Source organism: Choloepus didactylus, chromosome 4, assembly GCF_015220235.1.
Source record: "Choloepus didactylus isolate mChoDid1 chromosome 4, mChoDid1.pri, whole genome shotgun sequence".
Classification (NCBI taxonomy): domain Eukaryota; kingdom Metazoa; phylum Chordata; class Mammalia; order Pilosa; family Megalonychidae; genus Choloepus; species Choloepus didactylus.
Genome location: NC_051310.1, coordinates 124,252,545 through 124,278,806, shown reverse-complemented (window position 1 = coordinate 124,278,806; position 26,262 = coordinate 124,252,545). Strand labels below are relative to the sequence as shown.

At 37.4% G+C, this 26,262-nt stretch overlaps 1 protein-coding gene across 3 annotated transcripts in view; it reads right to left on the bottom strand.

Moving 5' to 3' along the window:
• Positions 1 to 26,262, bottom strand: part of NEDD4 (NEDD4 E3 ubiquitin protein ligase) — a 194,979-nt gene that overhangs the window by 153,522 nt on the left and 15,195 nt on the right. For all 3 annotated transcript variants that reach the window (XM_037833882.1, XM_037833883.1, XM_037833884.1), the window contains exon 2: positions 7,136 to 7,209. In XM_037833882.1, the coding sequence (XP_037689810.1) occupies positions 7,136 to 7,209 (74 nt within the window). The remainder of the gene's footprint in view (positions 1 to 7,135; positions 7,210 to 26,262) is intronic.

Sequence of the window (26,262 nt, the reverse complement as noted above, 5' to 3'; positions counted from 1 at the left end):
CTTGAAATTAGGTAGCGCAAATCTTCCAAGCTAGTTCTTTTTCAAAATTGTTTTGGCTATTCTATGCCCTTTAACTTGCCTTATATACTAGACTCAGCTTATTAATTTCTTCAAAAAAGTATTCTAGAATTTAGATGGGGATTGTATCAAATCTGGAGATCAATTTGGGGAGAAATGCCCCCCTAACCACAGTAAGTCTCCCAAAATATGGACATGACATATTTCTCCATTTATTAAAGTTTTCTTCAACTTCTCTCAACAATGTACAGGTCTTGCAAATTTTTATTTCTGAGTAATTTATTTTAATGCTATCGTAAACTCATATTTTAAAATTTTATTTTCAGTTGCTCATTGATAGGCTATGGAAATATAACTGACTTGAGTACATTGACTTTGTATTCTGTGACCTTACTAAATTCACTTATTAGTTCTAGTAGGGTTTTTATAGATTCCTTAGGGTTTTCTGCATATATAATCATGTTGTCTGCACATAAAGACAGTTTTACTTCTTCCTTTCCAATCTGTGTTACTTTTATTTCTTTTTCTTACCATACTACACAGCTAGGACTTCAGTACTATGTTGAATAGATCATGAGAGTAGACAACTTTGCCTTACTCCTGAGCTTAAATAGAAAGCATTCAGACTGTCACGATTAAGTATGATGTTGGCTGTTGTTTTTTCATAAAATCCTTAATCAGGTTTAGGACATTCCCTTATGTTCCTGGTTGGTTGAGAGTTTTTTTAATCATGAATGCGTGTTGAATTTTGTCAAATGCTTTTCCTTTATTTATTGAAATGAAAATGTCTTTTCCTTTATTTTAATAACATGGTGAACATCACTGATTAATTTTCAGATGTTAAACCAATCTTGTATTTTATTCTTAGTATGCTGCGAGTTTTTAATCATGAACGGGGTGCTGAATTTTGTCAAATGCATTTTCCACATCTACTGAAATGACTATATGTTGTTTCTTCTCTAATATATTAATATGATGAATTACATTGATCATTTTTTTTATTTTGAAATAAATTTAAAGTTATAGGAACAGTTGCAAAAACAATACTAACCCCATACACAGAATTCCATCATACCCTGACCCCCCTCCCCCAACAGCTCAATCCACCAACTTTAACATGCTGTCACATCGGTATTTCTTTCCCTCCCTATCTATCATCCATCATCTATTGCTCTGTCTTCTGAACATATGAGAGTTAGCTGCACACATCCTTGAACATACACTATAATTCATGTATACACTTCCCATGAACAAGAACATTCTTTTATGCAATCCCGTTAAGCACAGCTAAGAAGTACAAGAGATTCAATAATGATACAAAGCTTGCATTCCATATTTCCTTTTCCTTATGTCTCAACTGTGTCCCTTTGAGCCACCTGTCCTCTATCCTCCAATCCCATCCAAGTTCATCCTTGGCATTCAATTGTCATCTATTTAGACTGTCTTTCTTTTTTTTTTTCAATTGTGGAAACATATATACAGCCTAAATCTTCCCATTCCACCCCCTCCCTAGCCTTCCATTAGTGGGATTAATCACATTTAGAATGTTGTAATGCTCTTTCCCACCATCCATTACTAGAAATTTCCCTTCACCTCAAACAGCAACCCTACACTCATTTCTTAACTCCCCATTGCCCCTTCCCCCATTTCTCTTAACCCAAACTCTACTTTTCATCTCTATGGTTATATTCTCTGATAATTTCTTTGTGTTTACTGTGGGGCTTAAAATTAACATCTTAAATCCATATCAATCTTTTTTTCTTTGATACCACCTTCACTTCAATAGGACACATAAACTATGTTCCTATACTCCTCCATTCCCCCCACCTTTATATAGTTGCCTAAAATTACATATTTTACATTGAGTTCAAAACCACTGATTTGTCATTAGAGTTTGTGTATTTTATATCATGTAGGAAGTAAATAGTGCAGTTACAGTTCAAAAAATTATTGATTTCTATTTGTATTCCATTGTGGTTGGAGAATGTGCTTTGAGTATATTCAAAAAAAAAATTTTTTTTTTTTAATTTCTTGAGGCTTGTTTTATGTCCCAGCTTATGGTCCCTTCTGGAGAAAGATCCGTGATCACTAGAGAAAAATGAGTGTCCTGGTGATCTGGGGTGTAAGGTACTATATATGTCTGTTAAAATTCTCTATATTTCTCTATCCTTTCTTCGTTTCTCTGTTAGTAGGGCTCCCTTTAGTATCTAAAGTAGGACAGGTCTTTTATTAGCAAAATCTCTCAGCATTTGTTTGTGAAAAATTTAAGCTCTCCCTCAAATTTGAAGGAGAGTTTTGCTGGATAAAGTATTCTTGGTTGGAAATTTTTCTCTCTCAGAATTTTAAATATGTCATGCCACTGCCTTCTCACCTCCATGGTGGCCGCTGAGTAGTCACAACTTAGTCTTATGTTGTTTCCTTTGTATGTGGTGAATTGCTTTTCTCTTGCTGCTTTCAAAACTTGCTCCTTCTCTTCAGTATTTGACAGTCTGATCAGAATATGTCTCAGAGTGGGTTTATTTGGATTTATTCTATTCGGAGTTTGCTGGGCATTTATGCTTTGTGTATTTATATTGTGTATAAAGTTGGGGAAGTTTTCCCCAACAATTTCTTTGAATACTCTTTCTAGACCTTTACCCTTCTCTTCCCCTTCTGGGACACCAATGAGTCTTAAGTTTGGACGTTTTATTTTATCTATCGTATCCCTGAGATCCATTTTGATTTTTTCAATTTTTTTCTCCATTCTTTCTTTTGTTCTTTCATTTTCTGTTCTGTGGACTTTTAGGACACTGAGATGTTGTTCAGCTTCCTCTAGTCTTGTATTGTGAATATCCAGAGTCTTTTTAATTTGGCCAACAGTTTCTTTTATTTCCATAAGATCTTCTATTTTTTTATTTACTCTTGCTATATCTTCTTTATGCTCTTCTAGGGTCTTCTTTATGTCACTTATATCCTGGGCCATGGTCTTCTTGATGTCCTTTAAATCCTTTGCCATGTTTTCGTTCCTCGATTGTAGTTCTTTGATTAATTGTGTGAGGTACTGCGTCTCTTCTGATATCTTGATTTGTGTGTTTGGAGTTGGATTCTCCATATCGTCTGGTTTTATCATACACATTAAGATTTTCTGTTGTTTTTGGCCTCTTGGCATTTGCTTTGCTTGATAGGGTTCTTTCAAGTTGGAAAAAAAAATACCTATCTAATTTTTCAGAAACACGTTTGGTGGCGTACACTTTCTCTAACTAACCAGCAGATGGCATCTGTGAGTCACCTATACCCCTCAAGTCAGTTCTCCACCTTGTCCCCACGGTGTGTGGGGAAAGATTCTTGTGGGGTTTAGTTGGAGAACTCAGTTTCGGTGTGTTGCTGGAGCCATCTGCCCTGAATGTGGGGGCATGTGTACGGGTGGCCAGGGAGGAAGGACAGCTTTAATATTCAAATCCCCCAGGTTCCTGGAGATTCAAGGCCACCACAAGAGTCTAAGCCTTCATTTCATTTCAGCCCCAGACCCTCTCTCTCGCTGTCCCACAAACCACCGACTTGGTGTACTGTCCCTGGGTTCTCCGAGAGGGTCCCCCCGCCCAGCCACGATCCTCCAGGACCTCTGCCAGGGAATGCCATGCTACATCACCAGTGCGTGCCATCCCTCAAGGGAAGCCCCGGGCCACCAGGCCGTGCCGGGGCGCTTTCAGCCAATGCAAAGGTGGTCGAACAGGGCATCTCCACACCCCCTTCCTTGCACAGTTCCTCCTTCCCAGCTCCGGGACAACTGGCGGGGCTCTGGGCTGTGGGCATGGCCCCGGGCAGGAGTTTATCCAGCCCTCTGGGGAGCCAGCTGCTAGCCACGGGGTTTCTTTCTGCTTCCGGCTCTCCCCTCCATTCCCCCAGCCCCAAGGGTATCTGCAGCGGAGTATCCTCCAGGCCAGACATCGAGAGGCTGGCCCAGCGCCTTTTGCTGTGTTTTGCTGTGTGGTTCCCACTATCGCAGCTGCAGCCACTCCTGGGTTTTTCCCTTTCTTTTTTTTAAAAACAGCCCGTTGATCTCCAAACGCCAAACCCTGGCTTCCCCAGACCGCCGCGCGGCTGCGGGTCTTCCAGCCAGCTTACTCACTCATTTCAGAATGCAGACTCCCGGTTTCACCAAGTATATGGCCCCTGTGGAACCAGGAAACCTTGTCCAGCTGGCACATCGCTGTAACCAGTATTCTGGGTCACTTTCTGGTTTTTATTTAGTGTTTTCCACACAGGTTTTTTTTTTGCCCTGTCTCACCTAGTCACCATCTTAGTTTCTCCTTGATTGCTTTTTTAATGTTGAACAAACCTTGTATTCTTAGGAAAAATCCCTCTTGGTCATGATATATTGCCTTCTTTATATATTATTCAATTTTAGTTATTAAAAGTTTGGTAAGCATTTCTCCAAAGAAAATATACAAATGGCCAATAAACACATGAAAAAATCCTCAATATTATTACTCATTAGATAAATGCAAATCAAAACCACAAGATACCACTTCATACTACTAAGATTACTAATATTTAAAAAATGAAAAACAAGTGCTGGTAAGGATGCAGAGAAACTGGAACCCTCATACATTGTTGGTAGGAATGTAAAATGGTCCAGCCACTGTGGAAAAACAGTTTGGTGGTTCCTCAGAAAGTTAAGCATAGAATTACCATACGAACTAGGGATTTTACTTATAGGTATATACTCAAAAGAACTGAAAACAGGGACTCAACAGACACTTGTACACTGCTGCTCATAGCAGCATTATTCACAATAGCCAGAAGATAGAAACAACTCAAGTTTCCATCAACAGATGAATAAACAAAGTGTCATATATCCATACAATGGACTATTACTCAGTCATAAAAAGGAAGTTCTGATAAAGGCGACAACACGGATGAACCTTGAAGACATCAGATTGAGTGAAACAAGTCAGACAGAAAAGAACAAATATTATGTGATTCCACTTTCATGAAATATTTAGAAGAGGCAACTTCCTCGAGACAGAAAGTAGATTAGAGGTAATCAGAGCTGTAGAGAATCAGCCCGCAAAGAACTGAATGCTGCTCATGACAACATGAGCTTGGAAGATCCTTCCCCAAACGAGCCTCGGATGAGAGTGCAACCTGACCAATACCTTGACTGCAACTTTGCAAGATCCTGAAGCACAGGACCCACATAAACCACTCCCAGACTTCTGACCCACAGAAACTATAAGACAGGAAATGTGTGTAGTTTTAAATTGCTAAGTTTGTGGTGGCACTGTTACACAGATATAGCTAAATAATACACATATGGCATATGCTGGTGAATGTACCACATGCACTTGAAAAGAATATGTATTTTGCAGTTGTTAGGAATAGTGTTCTTTAAATATCAACTAGGTCAGGATTTTTCAGAATATGGTTAAAATTTACGTTTCTGTTGATTTTTTTATCTAGTAGATTTTTCAATTGCTGACAGAGGTGTTAACATCTCCCACTAAGATTGTGGAAATTTTTATTCCTCGCTTTAATTCTGGGAATTTTTGCTTCACATATTTTGAGTTCGTTAGTAGACACATAAACATTCATGATGTTATATCTTCCTGGTTAATTTATTCTTCTAATGTTACGCAAGGTCCCTCTTTTTCTCCGGAAATGCTTTTTTTAAATCTATTTTATCAGATATTAATATATCTACTTCGGTCTTCTTATGCTTATTACTTGCATGTTATATCTCTTTGCATCCATTTACTTTCAACCTAACTGTGTCTTTTTAATTTAAATGCATCTCTTGTACACAACATGTAGCTGGGTCTTATTTTTAGTCCTTTCTAACAACCTCTGCCTTTTACTTTAATCCATTTAGCTTTAATGTACTTATTGATATAATTGGATTTAAGTCTACCAATTTACTATTTGTTTTCTACCCCACCTCCCCACCCTCAAATATTGTGCCTTATTGTTTCTCCTCTCCTTCTGGGATACCAATTACATTTATGTTAGACTGCTTGATGTTATCTAACAAGTCTCCAAGGCTCTGTTCATTTTTTTTTTTCAATCTTTTTTTCTTTCTAATCTTCTAATTGGGAAATAATTTCTATTGATCTATCTTGAAGTTCAATTAATCTTTCCTCTTCATCTCTATTCTGCTGTTAAATCCATCCAAGAATTTTAATTTCGAACATTATATTTTTAGTTCCAGAGATTTCATTTTTTATAATTTCCATTTCATTCCTGAGATTTCCTATCTTTTGATTTACTGTGAGCACATCTTCTTCTCTCTATTAAAAATGTGTCCCATTTCCCTGATTCTCTACAGGTTGAGTAATTTTGGATTATATCCTGGGCATTATAAATAGTAAATTGTGGAGACTCCCGATTCTGCTGTTTTTCTCTGATTGTGTTTTTATTTTTTATTTTAGCATGCAATTAATTATCTTGTTTGGACAATAACGTAAACTCTTGTTCCTTGGGCTGCAACTCTGATCTCTGTTCAGACCTTTAGTTGAGATACTTCGAATCTTGTGGTTCTGCATCAGCAAGAGATATGAAGAGACATAGTTTGGGAATCTCATCTTAAGCTCTTTCCCTTTCAGAATTCCTTCCTCCATCTCATCCCCACCCCCACTGTGTGCCCCCAATTGCCATGCTTTCCTCAGATATCATCTTGTTCTCCAGGCCAGGAAGGCTACAGTTTTTCCAGGTTCCAACACCACCTGGCCTCAGACAAATTCATAAAATTGGGAACTCACTCAGTACAACTGCCTTCCTTCAAACATGGACTCCCCACCAGAATCTGCATACTTCTATTCACTCTCCACTGTCTTGTATCATGTGCAGCGTTTATGGTTGTTATCTGCTAGATGCTGTTATCTGTTAGAATTTTACCCATTCTTTGCAGTGGGATCAATAATGTGTCTTATAACTACCACCCTCTGTCCTTTGCCTAATTTCAAAAAGTCTGTAATTCAGATAGCAAGGAATATAAACCACCAACTTGTGGAAATATTAACTGTTCCATCAAGCACAATAATTTACTAATATTATTAGACTTTTCATTTAACTAAAGTTCAGAAAAAAATCATTAATAAATACAAAGTTTTAAAATTACAACCCAACTTGTTATACTTACCTGGCTCCCAAGATATCCTTTTTGGCAAGGCCTATTCCAGCTATAACTTTCACTCTCACAATTCGTGAATTTTCCTAAAATACAAAAATTTATATTTTATTTTCATGTACTTTATAACTTAATTAGGACAGGTGCCTTTAAAAATATATATCAAATAAATTAGAATCATAGTGAGATTAATTGGAGAAACCTACTTTTTCTAGAATTAATTTTATCAAAAGCTATGTAAGAGAAAATAATGAAAATGAAATTGTTATTTGTAGACGACATGAGTACCTACAAAGAAAAGCCAAAAAACTAGAGTCACACTATTACTTATCAATAAGAATTTATCATTCCTTCCAAGAATTTCTAAAGTCAAATTATTAGAATATTAATTTATCACTGTTGCTATATATGTCATAAACAATAAAAATTGAGTTAATAATCAGAAAAGGTAATTATTCTTTAAATCCTGTTCAATAGATTATATGTCAGATAATATTGTAATGTACTGATACTATAAAAATCAAATATTCAATTTCTTGGATGTGATAATGGTATTGATAATAGTATTTATATAAGAATGTCTTAGATTTTAGAGGTACATATAGAAGTATTTAGGATAACATGTCATGGAATTTGCAGTTTATTCTCATGACTCAGCAAGTAAAATTGAAAGTGTGAGTGTGTGTGTGTGTGTGTGTACAGAAATAAAGCAAATGAGGCATTACAGATCTAGCTGAAGGGTGTACAGGTGGTGATTATACTACTGTTTCAACTCTTCTGTAAATCTGAAATTATTCAAAATAAGAAAGTGGGTGAGAAAATATTATAGAACATAATGTATAGTTTAAAATTTTACAAGTAAAGCTACTAGATACAGAAATAAAATTAAAGAGAAATGTAAGAAATATTTATGGATAAAATTATAAAATATTACTGAAAACCATAATAGAAGACTTAAATAAATTGAAAAATTCACTACGTTATGATGGAACTATTTAATATAAAGTTGCCCATTTTTTCCAAAGTAATCTATAAATTCAATATAATTCCAACCATTCCTCGAATTTTGTGATACTTTTTATAGCAAATGATTCTGAAATTCACAAAGAGTAAAAAATGAGTACAGAAGTAAACAATAACAATCACTATCTTATACTATATACCAAAACAAATTCCAGATAGATTAAGTGTAAACAAGAAAAAGAAAACTTTAAAATTTTCATAAGAAATTTTAGAATACCTCTATGACATTAGGGTAGAAAAGGATGAAAATATACAAATACTAAAGGGAAAAAACTGTTAAATTTAACAACATTAAAATTATATATCTTTTCTATGAGAAAAGATAACATGAGAAAAATGAAAAATAAGAAAACAGACTGGGTGGAGGTATCTGAAATATGCATCACTGACACGATTATCCAGAATATATAAAGAACTTCTAAAAATCAATAAGTAAAATATAAGCAATCTACTAGAAAAAAAATCATAAAGAACGTTGAATCATAATGATGGAGAATTCTATTACATTATTGCTGGAGGTGTATTAGTGGAAGTATCATTTTGCAGAGATATTTGGCAATATTTACTGACCCTCTAAATCAATAACCCAGGAATTCCACTTGTAGGTGTATACCCTAGAAAACTCTCACTCATGCACACAAGAACATATAAGCACAGCTGCATTTATAGTGGCATTTAAAAGATCAATAAATATGAAACACTGAAACACAACAGATAGCCACCTAATTGATTCTATTCTAAACTTATTCAATTGACAAGTGGTTCCTATTCCCTTCTAAGGACAGGTCTGGGTCAGAAAAAATACACGTATCATAGAGAATTTAAAACTTCTTCCATTTCTAAAGACTTACAACCATCCTCGTTCCCAGTTTCACTGAATAAATGTAGGTAGAGTATTCTATTGATTCCAAAAGCCAGATGGCAAATTATGATAACACAAAAAATTATGATTACAGATTTAGCTAAAATACTACTTCTCTCCGTTACCAAATAAGATTAAATATATGACTGATCTTCCAAGAAAGAAGGGAAATCCTTCAGTGTCAGAAATAAAGACAGAATTGAAAACAAGAGAGGAAAACATGTAAAGTGAAATTTCAGTTTTTCTAAAAGGATTATGATTCCCAAAAATCTAAAGGGATTTACAGATTACCCTTTTTTCCTGGCAGGGTCACTGAACAAATATGCCAACTTGAGTATTCCACTGGCCCTAACAACCAAATACTCACAGTGCCAGCTGACAGGGAAGTGACTATACTGCATTAAAAAGGTACTAATCTCCAAGACTGAATTCTGAAAATTAAAATCCTTTCTGTGATGACCTAATTAATAAGTACAAAGTTTTTCAAGTGGTAAAGTATAATCAAAAGTGGCATCAGCAAATAGTGGCACTTGATAATCTTATCTCTTCTAAACTCAGAGAAGCATTTATAACTTGCATATGACCTTATTGTACTCTCTAAGAAGTTAATCCATATTTGTGACACTCCAGATTTAAAACACCATCTATGTTAACTTTTGCTGAAACTACCTCCAAGATGTTTCATGGAAAAAATTTAACAAGCATTAACTGAAAACAATTTCAGGGGATTATAAGTTACTCACAGACACAAACATGTTTAAAACTATCTCCTTGCACTGTCCACCACAAAAATCAGTTATTTTAAATGCTGTGGTTAATTGATATGAAGCTATACTGACTATACTGATATAGTATGCTATACTGATTCGTTCAGAAATTAAATAAGAACTGCCATTGATTTTCATATTTGAACTTCATTTTGTAATTTTAAGATAGAAAATTGTCAAAACTGATTTTTCCAGTCCCGCCCTTTTGCAGAGATTATAATCTCTGACATCATCCTTGAAAATGAAAGACAGCATTATAAATGCGTAACAAGATTCCAAACTCTTCAATGATTTTAGAATCTTAATACTAAGTAAGAGTATTACTAAAAGAAATCTGGATATGGCTCAAATGAGCAAAAAAGAAACAAAAATTAAACATAATCAAAACTGGGGCAGGAAGGTTATCCTCAAACAGATCAGAATTCCTCACTAAAGCTTGAGTCTGCCCCTTCTACTGAGTTCTGAGTGAAACAGAAAAGATGCAAAGTGCAGTCAAGGAGATGTGGCTTGTCTCAGTGACTGGGAGAAACAAAATGGTAATGTGTTATCTAAGCAGGCGGTTTCAGTAAGTACAGGCTGCTTTCCAGTGTTGAGTTTAATCTCCAAGATTCACGAAGACAGCTACTACTTACTCCTTAATCTCTTGTCAATCCCCAAAATCCTGGAATAGGAAACACAGAACTTCAGGTCTATCTTCTACAGGCCTTGGGATAATTTTTTTCTTACTCTTCATCCTCCTCCTATCCCTCTGTTGGCCGGTCATCCTCACTCGTCTTTTTTTTTTTTTTTAAATATACCTTGTATTTACTTTTTTCTGATTTTTTATACCAGCTGGGTTCTCTCCATCCCCCATTTGTTCTTTGTTAAAGTCCTATGTCATCTAAACAGAATCCTTTGACACCATTAAAAAACATAATTATTAATATTATTTAATGACAAAAAATTATATTAATTGAAAAAATCAGGATGCAGAATGATAACTATTCTATGATAACTCTGTAAAAACATGCATGCAGATGGATAAAGATTAGATGGAAATATGCAACAACGAAAACAACTATTTAATGAGATCATGATGGTTTTTGTTTAACTTCTTAAACTTTGGGTAAATGCTACATTATCTTTATAATAAATTGTATCTAAAAAAAAAAAAGTTATCTTCTTTCTTTAAAGCCAAGTGCATCTCTTCTAAAAGTCTTCCTAGTTGAAATGAATCTTCCCTTCTCATTGTATATACATTCACACACCACTTATTACATATTATCTTGTTTCTGAAGCAATAAACTATCTTTCTCCAGTATTAAAAATGGTAAGACTGAAGCTTAAGAAGCCTAACCTTTTCATTATCTTTGTATCCTCTAGAACCCAGGAGAATACTTAGAGGCTGGCGAGTTCTTGATTAACAACAAATCTTTTTGATCACTTTCTCACTTCATTTAGGCAAGGCAAACAATTCCAAAGGAATCAAAGACTCTCTACTGCATCCTTCTCTGATGCCAACTGGGACAAGTCTTAAGAGTCTAGGTATTGTGGGTCTAGGCTAATTATAATAATTAGAATAATTTAAGCAAAATTTAAATACCAATCATTTTAAAAATTTTTGATAATACTTCCATGTCTATGAATTCCCAGAAACATCATTTTCTGTCATTCAAATTTTTAGAAATAGGTTCCTCTGCAGGTTAGTACTTTTAATTGACGTTGTTACAGACCAATTTAAACTGTAAATTTTTATTGTCACTGTTGACAATATATTTAGTGGACTGAGTAGCCTATTTTTGGTTGATAAAAATGCGTATCAACAAATGCATCTAAAAATTACAGGAATAATATGCATGTTTCAACCTCTTTCACTTGATTGTAATATTTCCAGGAAGTTTCACTTATTAGACATGTTAACTAGAATTATCAGCCAAAATAGCCCACATCATTACATGAGGTATAAGCTTCTTGAATTATACACAAAGCCAATCCATAACTCAGTCCTACCCAGGAAAATGCAAACTTTTCTACATTTTTTTATTCCTAAACAATTTCTGAATTTAGAACGCTTTACTAAGAATATTCTATAGTGCTTTAGCAAATCCTGCTATTAAATACGAACGGTTCCCATAGGTGCATGAAGCTTTAAATGGGAAGTGGGATTTGGTGAGTCTGTACAGGCTGAGGTGAAATCCCAATACATCCCAAAGTGATATAGGCAGAGTATAAGTCTACTTGCAGCTCCCCCCCCCTCTGCCCCGAGGAAGTGGGGAGAAATGCGGAAATGCTGAACTACCCCACGTGGGCTATTGCTGATTTTCCCGCGAACACTGAGGACTGCCAGTGTGGTGGGCCAAACCTTTGATCAGGGGGCTTTCCCCTGTGAAGCTAGTTGCTGCAAGGGAGAGGCTAAGCCCACTTATAATTGTGACTAGAAGTCTCCCCGAGAGAGCCTCTTTTGTTGCTCAGATGTGGACCCCCCTCTCTCTAAGCCCACTTGACAGGTGAACTCATTGCCCTCCCTGCTACGTGCGACGTGACTCCCAGGGGTGTGAATCCCCCTGGCAACATGGGAAATGACTCCTGGAGATGAGCCTGGACCCAGCGCTGTGGGATTGAGAGGATCTTCTTGACCAAAAGGGGGAGGAGAGATGAAACAAAGTGGTTGAAAGATTTCAAATGGAATCAAGGGGTCACTCTGGAGGGTATTCTTATGCTCTATAAAGATATCACCTTTTAGTCTTTAGTGTGTTCGAATGGCTAGAGGGAAATACCTGAAGCTGTCAAACTGCATACACAGTGACTTTGATTCTTGAAGACGACTGTATAACTATTTAAGATTGCATAGTATGATTGTGCAACTGTGAAAACCCTGTGGCTTGCACTCCCTTCATCCAGTATATAGACAGATGAGTGGGAAAATGGGGATAAAAATTAGATGAAGAATAGGGTGGGATGGAGGGATGGTAACAGTTAGGGATTCTTTTTTGCTTTTATTTTTATTTGATTCTGGTGATAAACACACAATTGTATGATGGTGCTGTGAATGAATTGTATGAATGGTACACTGTGGATGACTGTAGGGTGTGTGAATATATCTCAATTAAACTGTATTTTTAAAAAAAGTAAATGAACAATGGGGGGAGAAGGGGAATGGGATGTTTTGGATGTTCTTTTTATTTTAACTTTTATGTTACTTTTTGGAGCCATGAAAATGTTCAATGTTTGATTGTGGTGATGAAAGCACAATTATACGACAATACTGTGAAAAACAGGACTGTACACTTTGAAGGATGGTATGCTATGTGATTATATCTCAATAAAATTGCATTAAAAAAGGAAATAGGGAAAATGAATGGTTCCCTCAAAGATCTGATGAACCGATATGCTTAAGTGACTGCTATTAATGTACTATGTTTATCAAAAATATTGTTGAAAAAGCACATTTCTGTACTAAATTAATACAAGTTGTTAATAATAAGGTGGTATATATGAACTCCGAATTTCATGCATGATTTTTCCGTAAACCTACTTCTCTAATTAAAAAAAAAAAAATTTAACCCCTCCCAACCCCCATAAAAGCAAATTTGCTAAGTCCATTCATCCTCAAAACTGTGAAGGTCTGACTTAGAAATAACTCCTTTGAGTATGTGATGGGGAAATTCACCACAAAACCACCTTTCTTCCATTTATCCCACCTTTACATGGATAGTGGTCCTTACTTCCCAATTCTGAAGTAGAGATACTCTACAGAGTAGACTAATTAGATAGGTTCTTTCTTGTGCACACATAGAGAAGCATGCCAGGAGAAAGATAACAAGTAACTAATACTTAAGTGTATGACCACATACGTTCATCCCAATCAAGAGTGATACCCTTCAGAGCTCCATCACTCACAGAAGCTTTGAACAACCAGAAGAACTGGCAGAAACATCTTTCTCAAAGCTCTAGAAAACAGTTAAAGGATTGCAGTAATAGGGAGGGCAAGCACTAAATAAAAAAAAAGACAATGTAAAAGCACTAGTATCTTGTGCACCCTGGCTGGCCCCTCCTCCATCTCTTCACCGGCTTGGCATAGAACCCGCCCATGCTCCCAGGGTGGGTCTCAGGTCCTGGTTTCACAAGGAGCAGAAGAACACTCGTGCACATACTGGGAGCATGTATGTCTGACCCAAATTTGTGGTGGCCTGAGGGACCTGTTATCCCAGAACTTGCCCTGAGTGTAGAAAACAGTTCATAGAGCAGTCAAGTCATGCTGCCTGGAGCAAAGGATGGCTGGCTGTAGAATATATAGTGTGGTGCCCAGAATGGTGAGAAAACTGTTTCCTAGGGAAGAGGGGACATCTGTTTTTGTGTAAACAGGGGAGACCTAGAGCCACACGTGCTGCTCAAGACAAACACATGTGCAGAGAGGATCAGGAAGGCCTCTATACTTTGACCTCAAGCTGTTTTCTAAACTAATTATATGGTTAAGTTCTGACAGAAAGTACCTGCTTAGGTCAATCTGCAAAGACTGGGAAAGTCTTCTTTTTTTCCTAATTATTATTTTTTAGCTTCTGGCACTAAAGGAAAGCTCTGTCATATCACCAGCTGGAGACAAACTTAAGAAACAGATGCCGCAGAGTCTAAATTCCAGCAAAAGCACCTCAAAGTATCAAAATGTTCAGGTTTCAACAAAAGATTAAAACACATATATAAAGAACCAGGAAGATGGTCCAGACAAAGGAGAAGATGAAAGCTTTAGAAACCATCAATGTGGAGGACAAGACATGGGACATACAAGACAAAGACATTTAAACAATGGTCCTAAATATGCTCAAAGAGCTAAAGGAAAACATGGACAAAGAACTAAAAAAAATCTGGAAAACAAGAGATGAACACAAAGAGAATATTAACAGAAAAGTGGAAATTATGAAAAGGAACTAAGAGGCGGGGCAAGATGGCAGACCGGTGAGCTGTATGTTTTAGTTACTCCTCCAGGAAAGTAGGTAGAAAGCCAGGAACTGCGTGGACTGGACACCACAGAGCAATCTGACTTTGGGCATACTTCATACAACACTCATGAAAACGTGGAACTGCTGAGATCAGCGAAATCTGTAAGTTTTTGCGGCCAGGGGACCCGCGCCCTTCCCTGCCAGGCTCAGTCCCATGGGAGGAGGGGCTGTCAGCTCCGGGAAGGAGAAGGGAGAACTGCAGTGGCAGCCCTTATCGGAAACTCATTCTACTCATCCAAACTCCAACCATAGACAGACTCAGACCAGACACCAGAGAATCTGAGAGCAGCCAGCACAGCAGAGAGGAGACAGACATAGAAAAAAACAGCACGAAAAACTCCAAAATAAAAGCGGAGGATTTTTGGAGTTCTGGTGAACATAGAAAGGGGAAGGGCAGAGCTCAGGCCCTGAGGCTCATATGCAAATCCCGAAGAAAAGCTGATCTCTCTGCCCTGTGGAACTTTCCTTAATGGCCCTAATTGCTTTGTCTCTTAGCATTTCAATAACCCATTAGATCTGTGAGGAGGGCCCTTTTTTTTTTTTTTTTTAAATCCTTTTTTCTTTTTCTAAAACAATTACTCTAAGAAGCCCAATACAGAAAGCTTCAAAGACTTGCAATTTGGGCAGGTCAAGACAAGAACAGAACTAAGAGAGCTCTGAGACAAAAGGCAATAATCCAGAGCTGAGAAATTTCACTAAACACCACAACTTCCCAAGAAAAGGGGGGTGACCGTGCACAGCCATCATCCTGGTGGACAGGAAACACTCCTGCCCATCGCCAGCCCCATAGCCCAGAGCTGCCCCAGACAACCCAGTGTGACGGAAGTGCTTCAAATAGCAGGCACACTTCAAAAAACTGGGCGTGGACATTAGCCTTCCCTGCAACCTCAGCTGATTGTCCCAGAGTTAGGAAGGTGGAGCAGTGTGAATTAACAAAGCCCCATTCAGCCATCATTTCAGCAGACTGGGAGCCTCCGTACACAGCCCAGCAGCCCAGAACTGCCCTGGGGGGACGGCACTCACCTGTGACATAGCACAGTCATCCCTCAACAGAGGACCAGGGGGTGCACGGCCTGGAAGAGGGACTCACTCGCAAGTCTCAGGAGCCATACGCCAATACCAAGGACTTGTGGGTCAGTGGCAGAGACAAACTGTGGCAGGACTGAACTGAAGGATTAGACTATTGCAGCAGCTTTAAAACTCCAGGATCACCAGGGAGATTTGATTGTTAGAGCCACCCCCACTCCCTGACTGCCCAGAAACACGCCCCATATACAGGGCAGGCAACACCAACTACACACGCAAGCTTGGTACACCAATTGGACCCCACAAGACTCACTCCCCCACTCAGTACAAAGGCAAAGCAGGCGAGAACTGGCTTGTGGAGAACAGGTGGCTCGTGGACGCCACCTGCTGGTTAGTTAGAGAAAGTGTACTCCACGAAGCTGTAGATCTGATAAATTAGAGATAAGGACTTCAATTGGTCTACACATCCTAAAAGAACCCTATCAAGTTCAGCAAATGCCACGAGGCCAAAAACAACAGAAAATTATAAAGCATATGAAAAAACCAGACGATATGGATAACCCAAGCCCAAGCACCCAAATCAAAAGATCAGAAGAGACACAGCACCTAGAGCAGCTACTCAAAGAACTAAAGATGAACAATGAGACCATAGTACAGAATACAAAGGATATCAAGAAGACCCTAGAAGAGCATAAAGAAGACATTGCAAGACTAAATAAAAAAATAGATGATCTTAAAGAAATTAAAGAAACTGTTGACCAAATTAAAAAGATTCTGGATACTCATAGTACAAGACTAGAGGAAGTTGAACAACGAATCAGTGACCTGGAAGATGACAGAATGGAAAATGAAAGCATAAAAGAAAGAATGGGGAAAAAAATTGAAAAAATCGAAACGGACCTCAGGGATATGATAGATAATATAAAATGTCCAAAATAAGACTCATTGGTGTTCCAGAAGGGGAAGAAAAGGGTAAATATCTAGGAAGAGTATTCAAAGAAATTGTTGGGGAAAACTTCCCAAATCTTCTAAACAACATGAATACACAAATCATAAATGCTCAGCAAACTCTAAATAGAATAAATACAAATAAACCCACTCCGAGACATATTCTGATCACACTGTCAAACACGGAAGAGAAGGAGCAAGTTCTGAAAGCAGCAAGAGAAAAGCAATTCACCACATACAAAGGAAACAGCATAAGACTAAGTAGTGACTACTCAGCAGCCACCATGGAGGTGAGAAGGCAGTGGCATGATATAGTTAAAATTCTGAGTGAGAAAAATTTCCAACCAAGAATACTTTATCCAGCAAAGCTCTCCTTCAAATTTGAGGGAGAGCTTAAATTTTTCACAGACAAACAAATGCTGAGAGAATTTGCTAACAAGAGACCTGCCCTAATGGAGATACTAAAGGGAGCCCTACAGACAGAGAAACAAAGAAAGGACAGAGAGACTTGGAGAAAGGTTCACTACTAAAGACATTCGGTATGGGTACAATAAAGGATATTAATAGAGAGAGGGGAAAAATATATATGACAAACATAAACCAAAGGATAAGATGGCTGATTCAAGAAATGCCTTCACGGTTATAACGTTGAATGTAAATGGATTAAACTCCCCAATTAAAAGATACAGATTCGCAGAATGGATCAAAAAAAATGAACCATCAATATGTTGCATACAAGAGACTCATCTTAGACACAGGGACACAAAGAAATTGAAAGTGAAAGGATGGAAAAAAATATTTCATGCAAGCTACAGCCAAAAGAAAGCAGGTGTAGCAATATTAATCTCAGATAAAATAGACTTTAAATGCAGGGATGTTTTGAGAAACAAAGAAGGCCACTACATACTAATAAAAGGGGCAATTCAACAAGAAGAAATAACAATCATAAATGTCTATGCACCCAATCAAGGTGCCACAAAATACATGAGAGAAACACTGGCAGAACTAAAGGAAGCAATTGATGCTTCCACAATAATTGTGGGAGACTTCAACACATCACTCTCTCCTATAGATAGATCAACCAGACAGAGGACCAATAAGGAAATTGAAAACCTAAACAATCTGATAAATGAATTAGATTTAACAGACATATATAGAACATTACATCCCAAATCACCAGGATACACATACTTTTCTAGCGCTCATGGAATGTTCTCCAGAATAGATCATATGCTGGGACATAAAACAAGCCTCAATAAATTTAAAAAGATTGAAATTATTCAAAGCACATTCTCTGACCACAATGGAATACAAATAGAAGTCAATAACCATCAGAGACTTAGAAAATTCACAAATACCTGGAGGTTAAACAACACACTCCTAAACAATCAGTGGGTTAACGAAGAAATAGCAAGAGAAATTGCTAAATATATAGAGATGAATGAAAATGAGAACACAACATACCAAAACCTATGGGATGCAGCAAAAGCAGTGCTGAAGGGGAAATTTATAGCACTAAACGCATATATTAAAAAGGAAGAAAGAGCCAAAATCAAAGAACTAATGGATCAACTGAAGAAGCTAGAAAATGAACAGAAAACCAATCCTAAACCAAGTAGAAGAAAAGAAATAACAATGAGTAAAGCAGAAATAAATGACATAGAGAACAAAAACACAATAGAGAGGATAAATATCACCAAAAGTTGGTTCTTTGAGAAGATCAACAAGATTGACAAGCCCCTAGCTAGACTGACAAAATAAAAAAGAGAGAAGACCCATATAAACAAAATAATGAATGAAAAAGGTGACATAACTGCAGATCCTGAAGAAATTTAAAAAATTATAAAAGGATACTATGAACAACTGTATGGCAACAAACTAGATAATGTAGAGGAAATGGACAATTTCCTGGAAACATATGAACAACCTAGACTGACCAGAGAAGAAACAGAAGACCTCAATCAACCCATCACAAGCAAAGAGATCCAATCTGTCATCAAAAATCTTCCCACAAATAAATGCCCAGGGCCAGATGGCTTCACAGGGGAATTCTACCAAACTTTCCAGAAAGAACTGACACCAATCTTACTCAAACTCTTTCAAAACATTGAAGAAAAGGGAACACTACCTAACTCATTTTATGAAGCTAACATCAATCTAATACCAAAACCAGGCAAAGATGCTACAAAAAAGGAAAACTACCGGCCAATCTCCCTAATGAATATACATGCAAAAATCCTCAACAAAATACTTGCAAATCAAATCCAAAGACACATTAAAAAAATCATACACCATGACCAAGTGGGGTTCATTCCAGGCATGCAAGGATGGTTCAACATAAGAAAATCAATGTATTACAACACATTAAAAATTCAAAAGGGAAAAATCAAATGATCATCTCAATAGATGCTGAAAAAGCATTTGACAAAATCCAACATCACTTTTTGATAAAAACACTTCAAAAGGTAGGAATTGAAGGAAACTTCCTCAATATGATAAAGAGCATATATGAAAAACCCACAGCCAGCATAGTACTCAATGGTGAGAGACTGAAAGCCTTCCCTCTAAGATCAGGAACAAGACAAGGATGCCCGCTGTCACCACTGTTATTCAACATTGTGCTGGAAGTGCTAGCCAGGGCAATCCGGCAAGACAAAGAAATAAAAGGCATCCAAATTGGAAAAGAAGAAGTAAAACTGTCATTGTTTGCAGATGATATGATCTTATATCTGGAAAACCCTGAGAAATCGACGATACAGCTACTAGAGCTAATAAACAAATTTAGCAAAGTAGCGGGATACAAGATTAATGCACATAAGTCAGTAATGTTTCTATATGCTAGAAATGAACAAACTGAAGAGACACTCAAGAAAAAGATACCGTTTTCAATAGCAACTAAAAAAATCAAGTACCTAGGAATAAACTTAACCAAAGATGTAAAAGACCTATACAAAGAAAACTACGTAACTCTACTAAAAGAAATAGAAGGGGACCTTAAAAGATGGAAAAATATTCCATGTTCATGGATAGGAAGACTAAATGTCATTAAGATGTCAATTCTACCCAAACTCATCTACAGACTCAATGCAATCCCAATCAAAATTCCAACAACCTACTTCGCAGACTTGGAAAAGATAGTTATCAAATTTATTTGGAAAGGGAAGATGCCTCGAATTGCTAAAGACACTCTAAAAAAGAAAAACGAAGTGGGAGGACTTACACTCCCTGACTTTGAAGCTTATTATAAAGCCACAGTTGTCAAAACAGCATGGTACTGGCACAAAGATAGACATATAGATCAATGGAATCGAACTGAGAATTCAGAGATAGACCCTCAGATCTATGGCCGACTGATCTTTGATAAGGCCTCCAAAGTCACTGAACTGAGTCATAATGGTCTTTTCAACAAATGGGGCTGGGAGAGTTGGATATCCATATCCAAAAGAATGAAAGAGGACCCCTACCTCACACCCTACACAAAAATTAACTCAAAATGGACGAAAGATCTCAATATAAAAGAAAGTACCATAAAACTCCTAGAAGATAATGTAGGAAAACATCTTCAAGACCTTGTATTAGGCGGCCACTTCCTAGACTTTACACCCAAAGCACAAGCAACAAAAGAAAAGATAGATAAATGGGAACTCCTCAAGCTTAGAAGTTTCTGCACCTGAAAGGAATTTCTCAAAAAGGTAAAGAGACAGCCAACTCAATGGGAAAAAATTTTTGGAAACCATGTATCTGACAAAAGACTGATATCTTGCATATATAAAGAAATCCTACAACTCAATGACAATAGTACAGTCGGCCCAATTATAAAATGGGCAAAAGATATGAAAAGACAGTTCTCTGAAGATGAAATACAAATGGCCAAGAAACACATGAAAAAATGTTCAGCTTCACTAGCTAATAGAGAGATGCAAATTAAGACCACAATGAGATACCATCTAACACCGGTTAGAATGGCTGCCATTAAACAAACAGGAAACTACAAATGCTGGAGGGGATGTGGAGAAATTGGAACTCTTATTCATTGTTGGTGGGACTGTATAATGGTTCAGCCACTCTGGAAGTCAGTCTGGCAGTTCCTTAGAAAACTAGATATAGAGTTACCATTCGATCCAGCGATTGCACTTCTCGGTATATACCCAGAAGATTGGAAAGCAGTGACACGAACAGATATCTGCACGCCAATGTTCATAGCAGCATTATTCACAATTGCCAAGAGATGGAAACAACCCAAATGTCCTTCAACAGATGAATGGATAAATAAAATGTGGTATATACACACGATGGAATACTACGCGGCAGTAAGAAGGAACGACCTCGTGAAACATATGACAACATGGATGAACCTTGAAGACATAATGCTGAGCGAAATAAGCCAGGCACAGAAAGAGAAATATTATATGCTACCACTAATGTGAACTTTGAAAAATGTAAAACAAATGGTTTATAATGTAGAATGTAGGGGAACTAGCAATAGAGAGCAATTAAGGAAGGGGGAACAGTAATCCAAGAAGAACAGATATGCTATTTAACACTCTGGGGATGCCCCGGAATGACTGTGGTCTGTTAATTTCTGATGGATATAGTAGGAGCAAGTTAACAGAAATGTTGCTATATTATGTAACTTTCTTGGGGTAAAGTAGGAACAGGTTGGAAGTAAAGCAGTTATCTTAGGTTAGTTGTCTTTTTCTTACTCCCTTGTTATGGTCTCTTTGAAACGTTCTTTTACTGTATGTTTTTCTTTTTTTTTAATTTTTTTTTTCCATACAGTTGAGTTAAAAAGGAAAAAAAGGTTAAAAAAAAAAAAAGGAAAAAAATATGTAGTGCCCCCTTGAGGAGCCTGTGGAGAATGCAGGGGTATTGGCCTACCCCACCTCAATGGTTGCTAACATGACCACAGACATAGGGGACTGGTGGTTTGATGGGTTGAGCCCTCTACCACAGGTTTTACCCTTGGGAAGACGGTTGCTGCAAAGGAGAGGCTAGGCCTCCCTACAATTGTGCCTAAAAGCCTCCTCCCGAATGCCTCTTTGTTGCTCAGATGTGGCCCTCTCTCTCTATCTAAGCAAACTTGAAAGGTGAAATCACTGCCCTCCCCTCTATGTGGGATCAGACACCCAGGGGAGTGAATCTCCCTGGCAACGTGGAATATGACTCCTGAGGAGGAATGTAGACCTGGCATCCTGGGACGGAGAACATCTTCTTGACCAAAAGGGGGATGTGAAAGGAAATGAAATAAGCTTCAGTAGCAGAGAGATTCCAAAAGGAGCCGAGAGGTCACTCTGGTGGGCACTCTTACGCACAATTTAGACAACCCTTTTTAGGTTCTAAAGAATTGGGGTAGCTGGTGGTGGATACCTGAAACTATCAAACTACAACCCAGAACCCATGAATCTCGAAGACAATTGTATAAAAATGTAGCTTATGAGGGGTGACAATGGGATTGGGAAAACCATAAGGACCACACTCCACTTTGTCTAGTTTATGGATGGATGAGTAGAAAAATAGGGGAAGGAAACAAACAAACAAACAGACAAAGGTACCCAGTGTTCTTTTTTACTTCAATTGCTCTTTTTCACTTTAATTATTATTCTTGTTATTTTTGCGTGTGTGCTAATGAAGGTGTCAGGGATTTATTTAGGTGATCAATGTACAACTATGCAATGGTACTGTGAACAATCGAATGTATGATTTGTTTTGTATGACTGTGTGGTATGTGAATATATCTCAATAAAATGAAGATTAAAAAAAATAATAAAAAAAATTAAAAAAAAAAAAAAAAGGAACTAAAAGAGCTGAAGACCACAGTAATAGGAATTGAGACTCCCAAGGGTTAAATCTCCCTGGTAACGCAGGATATGACTCCTGGGGATGAATCTGGACCCGACATCGTGGGATTGAGAACATCTTCTTGACCAAAAGGGGGATGTGAAATTAAACGAAATAAAATTTCACTGGCTGAGAGATTTCAAATGGAGTCGAGAGGTCACTCTGGTGGACATACTTACATACTATATAGATAACCCTTTTTAGGTTTTAATGTATTGAAATAACTAGAAGTAAATACCTGAAACTATCAAAATTGAACCCAGTAGCCTTGACTCTTGAAGACAGTTGTGTAACAATGTAGCTTACAAGGGCTGACAATGTGACTGTGAAAACTTGCAGATCGCACTCCCTTTATCCAGCGTATGGATGGATGAGTAGAAAAACAGGGACAAAAACTGAATGAAAAATAGGGTGATATGGGGGGGGATGATTTGGGTGTTTTCTTTTTTTACCTTTATTTTTTATTCTTATGCTTATTCTTTCTGGTGTAAGGAAAATGTTCAAAAATAGACTGGGGTGATGAATGTACAACTATATGATGATACTGTGAACAGCTGATTGTACACCATGGATGATTGCATAGTATGTGAATATATCTCAATAAAACTGAATTTAATTATAAAAAAAAAAAATCCCTAGAGGGGTCCAACAGTATATTGGAGCTGGCAGAAGAATGAATCAGTGAACTTGAAGATGAGACAACTGAAAGCATCCAGTCTGAAGAGAAGAAAGAGAAAAGAATGAAGGAAAGTGAACATAGCCTGAGGAACGTGTGGGGCATAATGGACATAGGGGTTGTTTCAGGAGGTGGGAGAGTGTTAGTAATGGGAGGTGGTGAGGGTACTGCAACATTGTGAATGTGATTAATCCCACTGAATGGTATGCTTGGGAGTAGTTGTGATTCAGGAAAGTTTATGTTGTATATATTTCCCACAAATTAAAAAAAAAAGACAGAGAGAGAGCAACTAAAGAGACCATGAAAATTAAACACAATGCATGATCCTGGATGGGATCTAAGAAGAAAGGAGAAAAGGCATAAAAGGATATTATTGGGACATATGAAAAAATTGGAATATAGAATATAAGCTTTATGTCAAAGTTAAATTTCTTGAACTTGGTAACTGCACTTAAGATGGATATATAAGTGATTATCCTTGTTCTTAGGAAATGTACATAGCAGTATTAAGTATTTAAGGAACATGATGTATATGCAATCTACACTCAAATATTCAGAAAATAGACAGACAGATGGACTGACAGATTAATGGGTAGATAGAATGATACAGCAAATTTGAAAAAATGTTAAAACTGGTGGATCTGGGTATCTGGAAAAATAGGGGTTCTCTGTATTTTTGTAACCGTCCTGAAAGTTTGCAAGTATTTCAAAACTAAAAGTCTAAAACAACAACAACCACTACAAAAAAGTAAGACCACTGTCCTCAGCTTCTTCCCACGCTCCTACCTGTATAACCTGAAAGCTGAGCCATATTATTTCACCTAGGAGGAAGCCATAGACAAAGGGTTAGGGAGAGATATTTCTGAATCCCACACTGAATCTCAGCATTTGCTTCCTCATTCATACAATTTTATAACTGACATGTGAGAACATGGATGAACACTGGAATCACTATGTTGAGTAAAATAAGCCATACACAAAAGGACAAATATCTTATGATTCCACTTAGATGAAATATCTAGAATAAGCAAATTCATAGAGACAGAAAGTAGATTAGAGGTTGGTTACCAGGGGCTAGGGGAGGGGGAATGGGGAGTTATTGCTTAATGGGTACAGAGTTTCTGTTTAGGTGATGAAAATTTTATAGTAATGGAAGGTGATGAAGGGAACACAACATTGTAAAAGTAATTAATGCCAATGAATTGTACACTTAGAAATGGTTGAAATGGCAAATTTTATGTCATATGTATATGTTATTACAATAAAAAAAAGAAACAGAGGAGGAACAGAGTTGTTGGAAACTGATATGATGGGTCTAGTACTGAATATGTGGAGTTTCAGTAGCAGTAACTGGACGAGTGGGGTATGTGCTCAATAGGAGGAGAAAAATTCTTTCAGGACTTTATATACCATCTAAGAAGACAGGCACAGAGAGACATGAAAGGAAGGAATAATGTCATCAAACTACAAATTTGGCAATTTGAACTGAAAGAGAATAAGACTAGGGTCTGGGAAATCAGTTATGGGCAATACAAGGGTCTAGGATGGACATAAGAGCCTGACCTTAGACAGCTGTGATGGTGATGAGGTAATGGATATAATACATGTAAAAGACAAGTCTATATGTCTTTGTCCCTTGACTCAATGTGGAGGAAGAAGTAAAGGGAAAAATTTATGACCATTTTCTGGTTTCTGGTGTGAGTGAGTAAGCATATACTCACTTTTATGACCATTTTCTGGTTTCTGGTGTGAGTGAGTAAGCATATACTCACTTTTATAAGCATTTTCTAAAAGACAGAGCAGAATGTTTTGAGAGATAGCTGATGAGATCAGTTTTGCCTTTAAGAAGCCTGTAGATCATCTAGGCATGTGGGCCTGGAGCTTAGTAGAGTTTCCTGGCTCAAGATAAACTTGGGAGTCTTAAAAATACGTGGAAGGAAATGGGCACGGTTCATCCATGTAAACCTCAGATTAAAAGCAGTGAATTAAAAATACCCTTTTATCTCTGCTACACACTGATACACCACTAAAATGAGAGCAAGTGAATTTAAAAAAAGTATAAGCCCACAAAGCAAAGACAATGAGAGAGAAGATAATTGCATAAAAAATACTGACCAACTTAAAGAAAATGGAAGTTGTAACCAACTTAGTAAGTTAGAGAAAAGTGAACCTATACACTGCAAAGGGGAAATCAATAAGAAGCAAGCTTACTCAAACCAGCAAATCCCCAAAGGGCTTATGAACTGGAGGTATCACGTTATTTTTGAAGGCAGTAGCATAGGGTGTAACTAAAAATAGTATGATTGGTTGACAGTCTGTGTAGTTAGAACTCCAGATCCTCTATCCCAGCCCATATAGTGAGGTGGTTACTTCTCTTCTATCCTACTAGAAAACAAGAGGTTTCTCTTCAAGATAAATTGATCCAGAAATGTCCTAGACATGTTGGCACTAGTAGGTACAGCTGAAAGTAGGAATGAGGCACCTCATTACAAGCAAGGAAAAGGTTGCACAGTGAGATCCCCAGACTTCTTACCCCACTTAGTTCCAAGAACACTGACTGCCATACTATACACACCAAACTGAAGAATGGAAGACTCTTCTCTGGGGAAAATGAGTGGCCCAAGGGAACCCACAATGCTGTAAACACTGACATGAGAATACCACAATGAAATGGTAGGTTCAGATCACCCTACTGTGAGATTCTCCAGTCAAGAGTATCTGTCCACTCATACAGAGTATTTATATCACCACATGAGAGAATAAATTAGGAAAGAAGAAGACAGAGATCAAGGAACAACGGATAGAACACAGAAAAAAGGCTGAGAATCCTCAGAATTATGGCAAATGGAAGCCTCCAGGTGATGGTTCTTCAGCAGGTGTAGCATACCAGCAGTTCAGCTGGAACACCACCTACAACAGGAACAAGGAAGAGGAAACTAGTAGCATTCCTGATAGGTTTTGTTTTTTCGTTTTTTTTTGTTACTGCATCAAGTAGTTTTAAAGATACGTCGGATAGTTTGCAA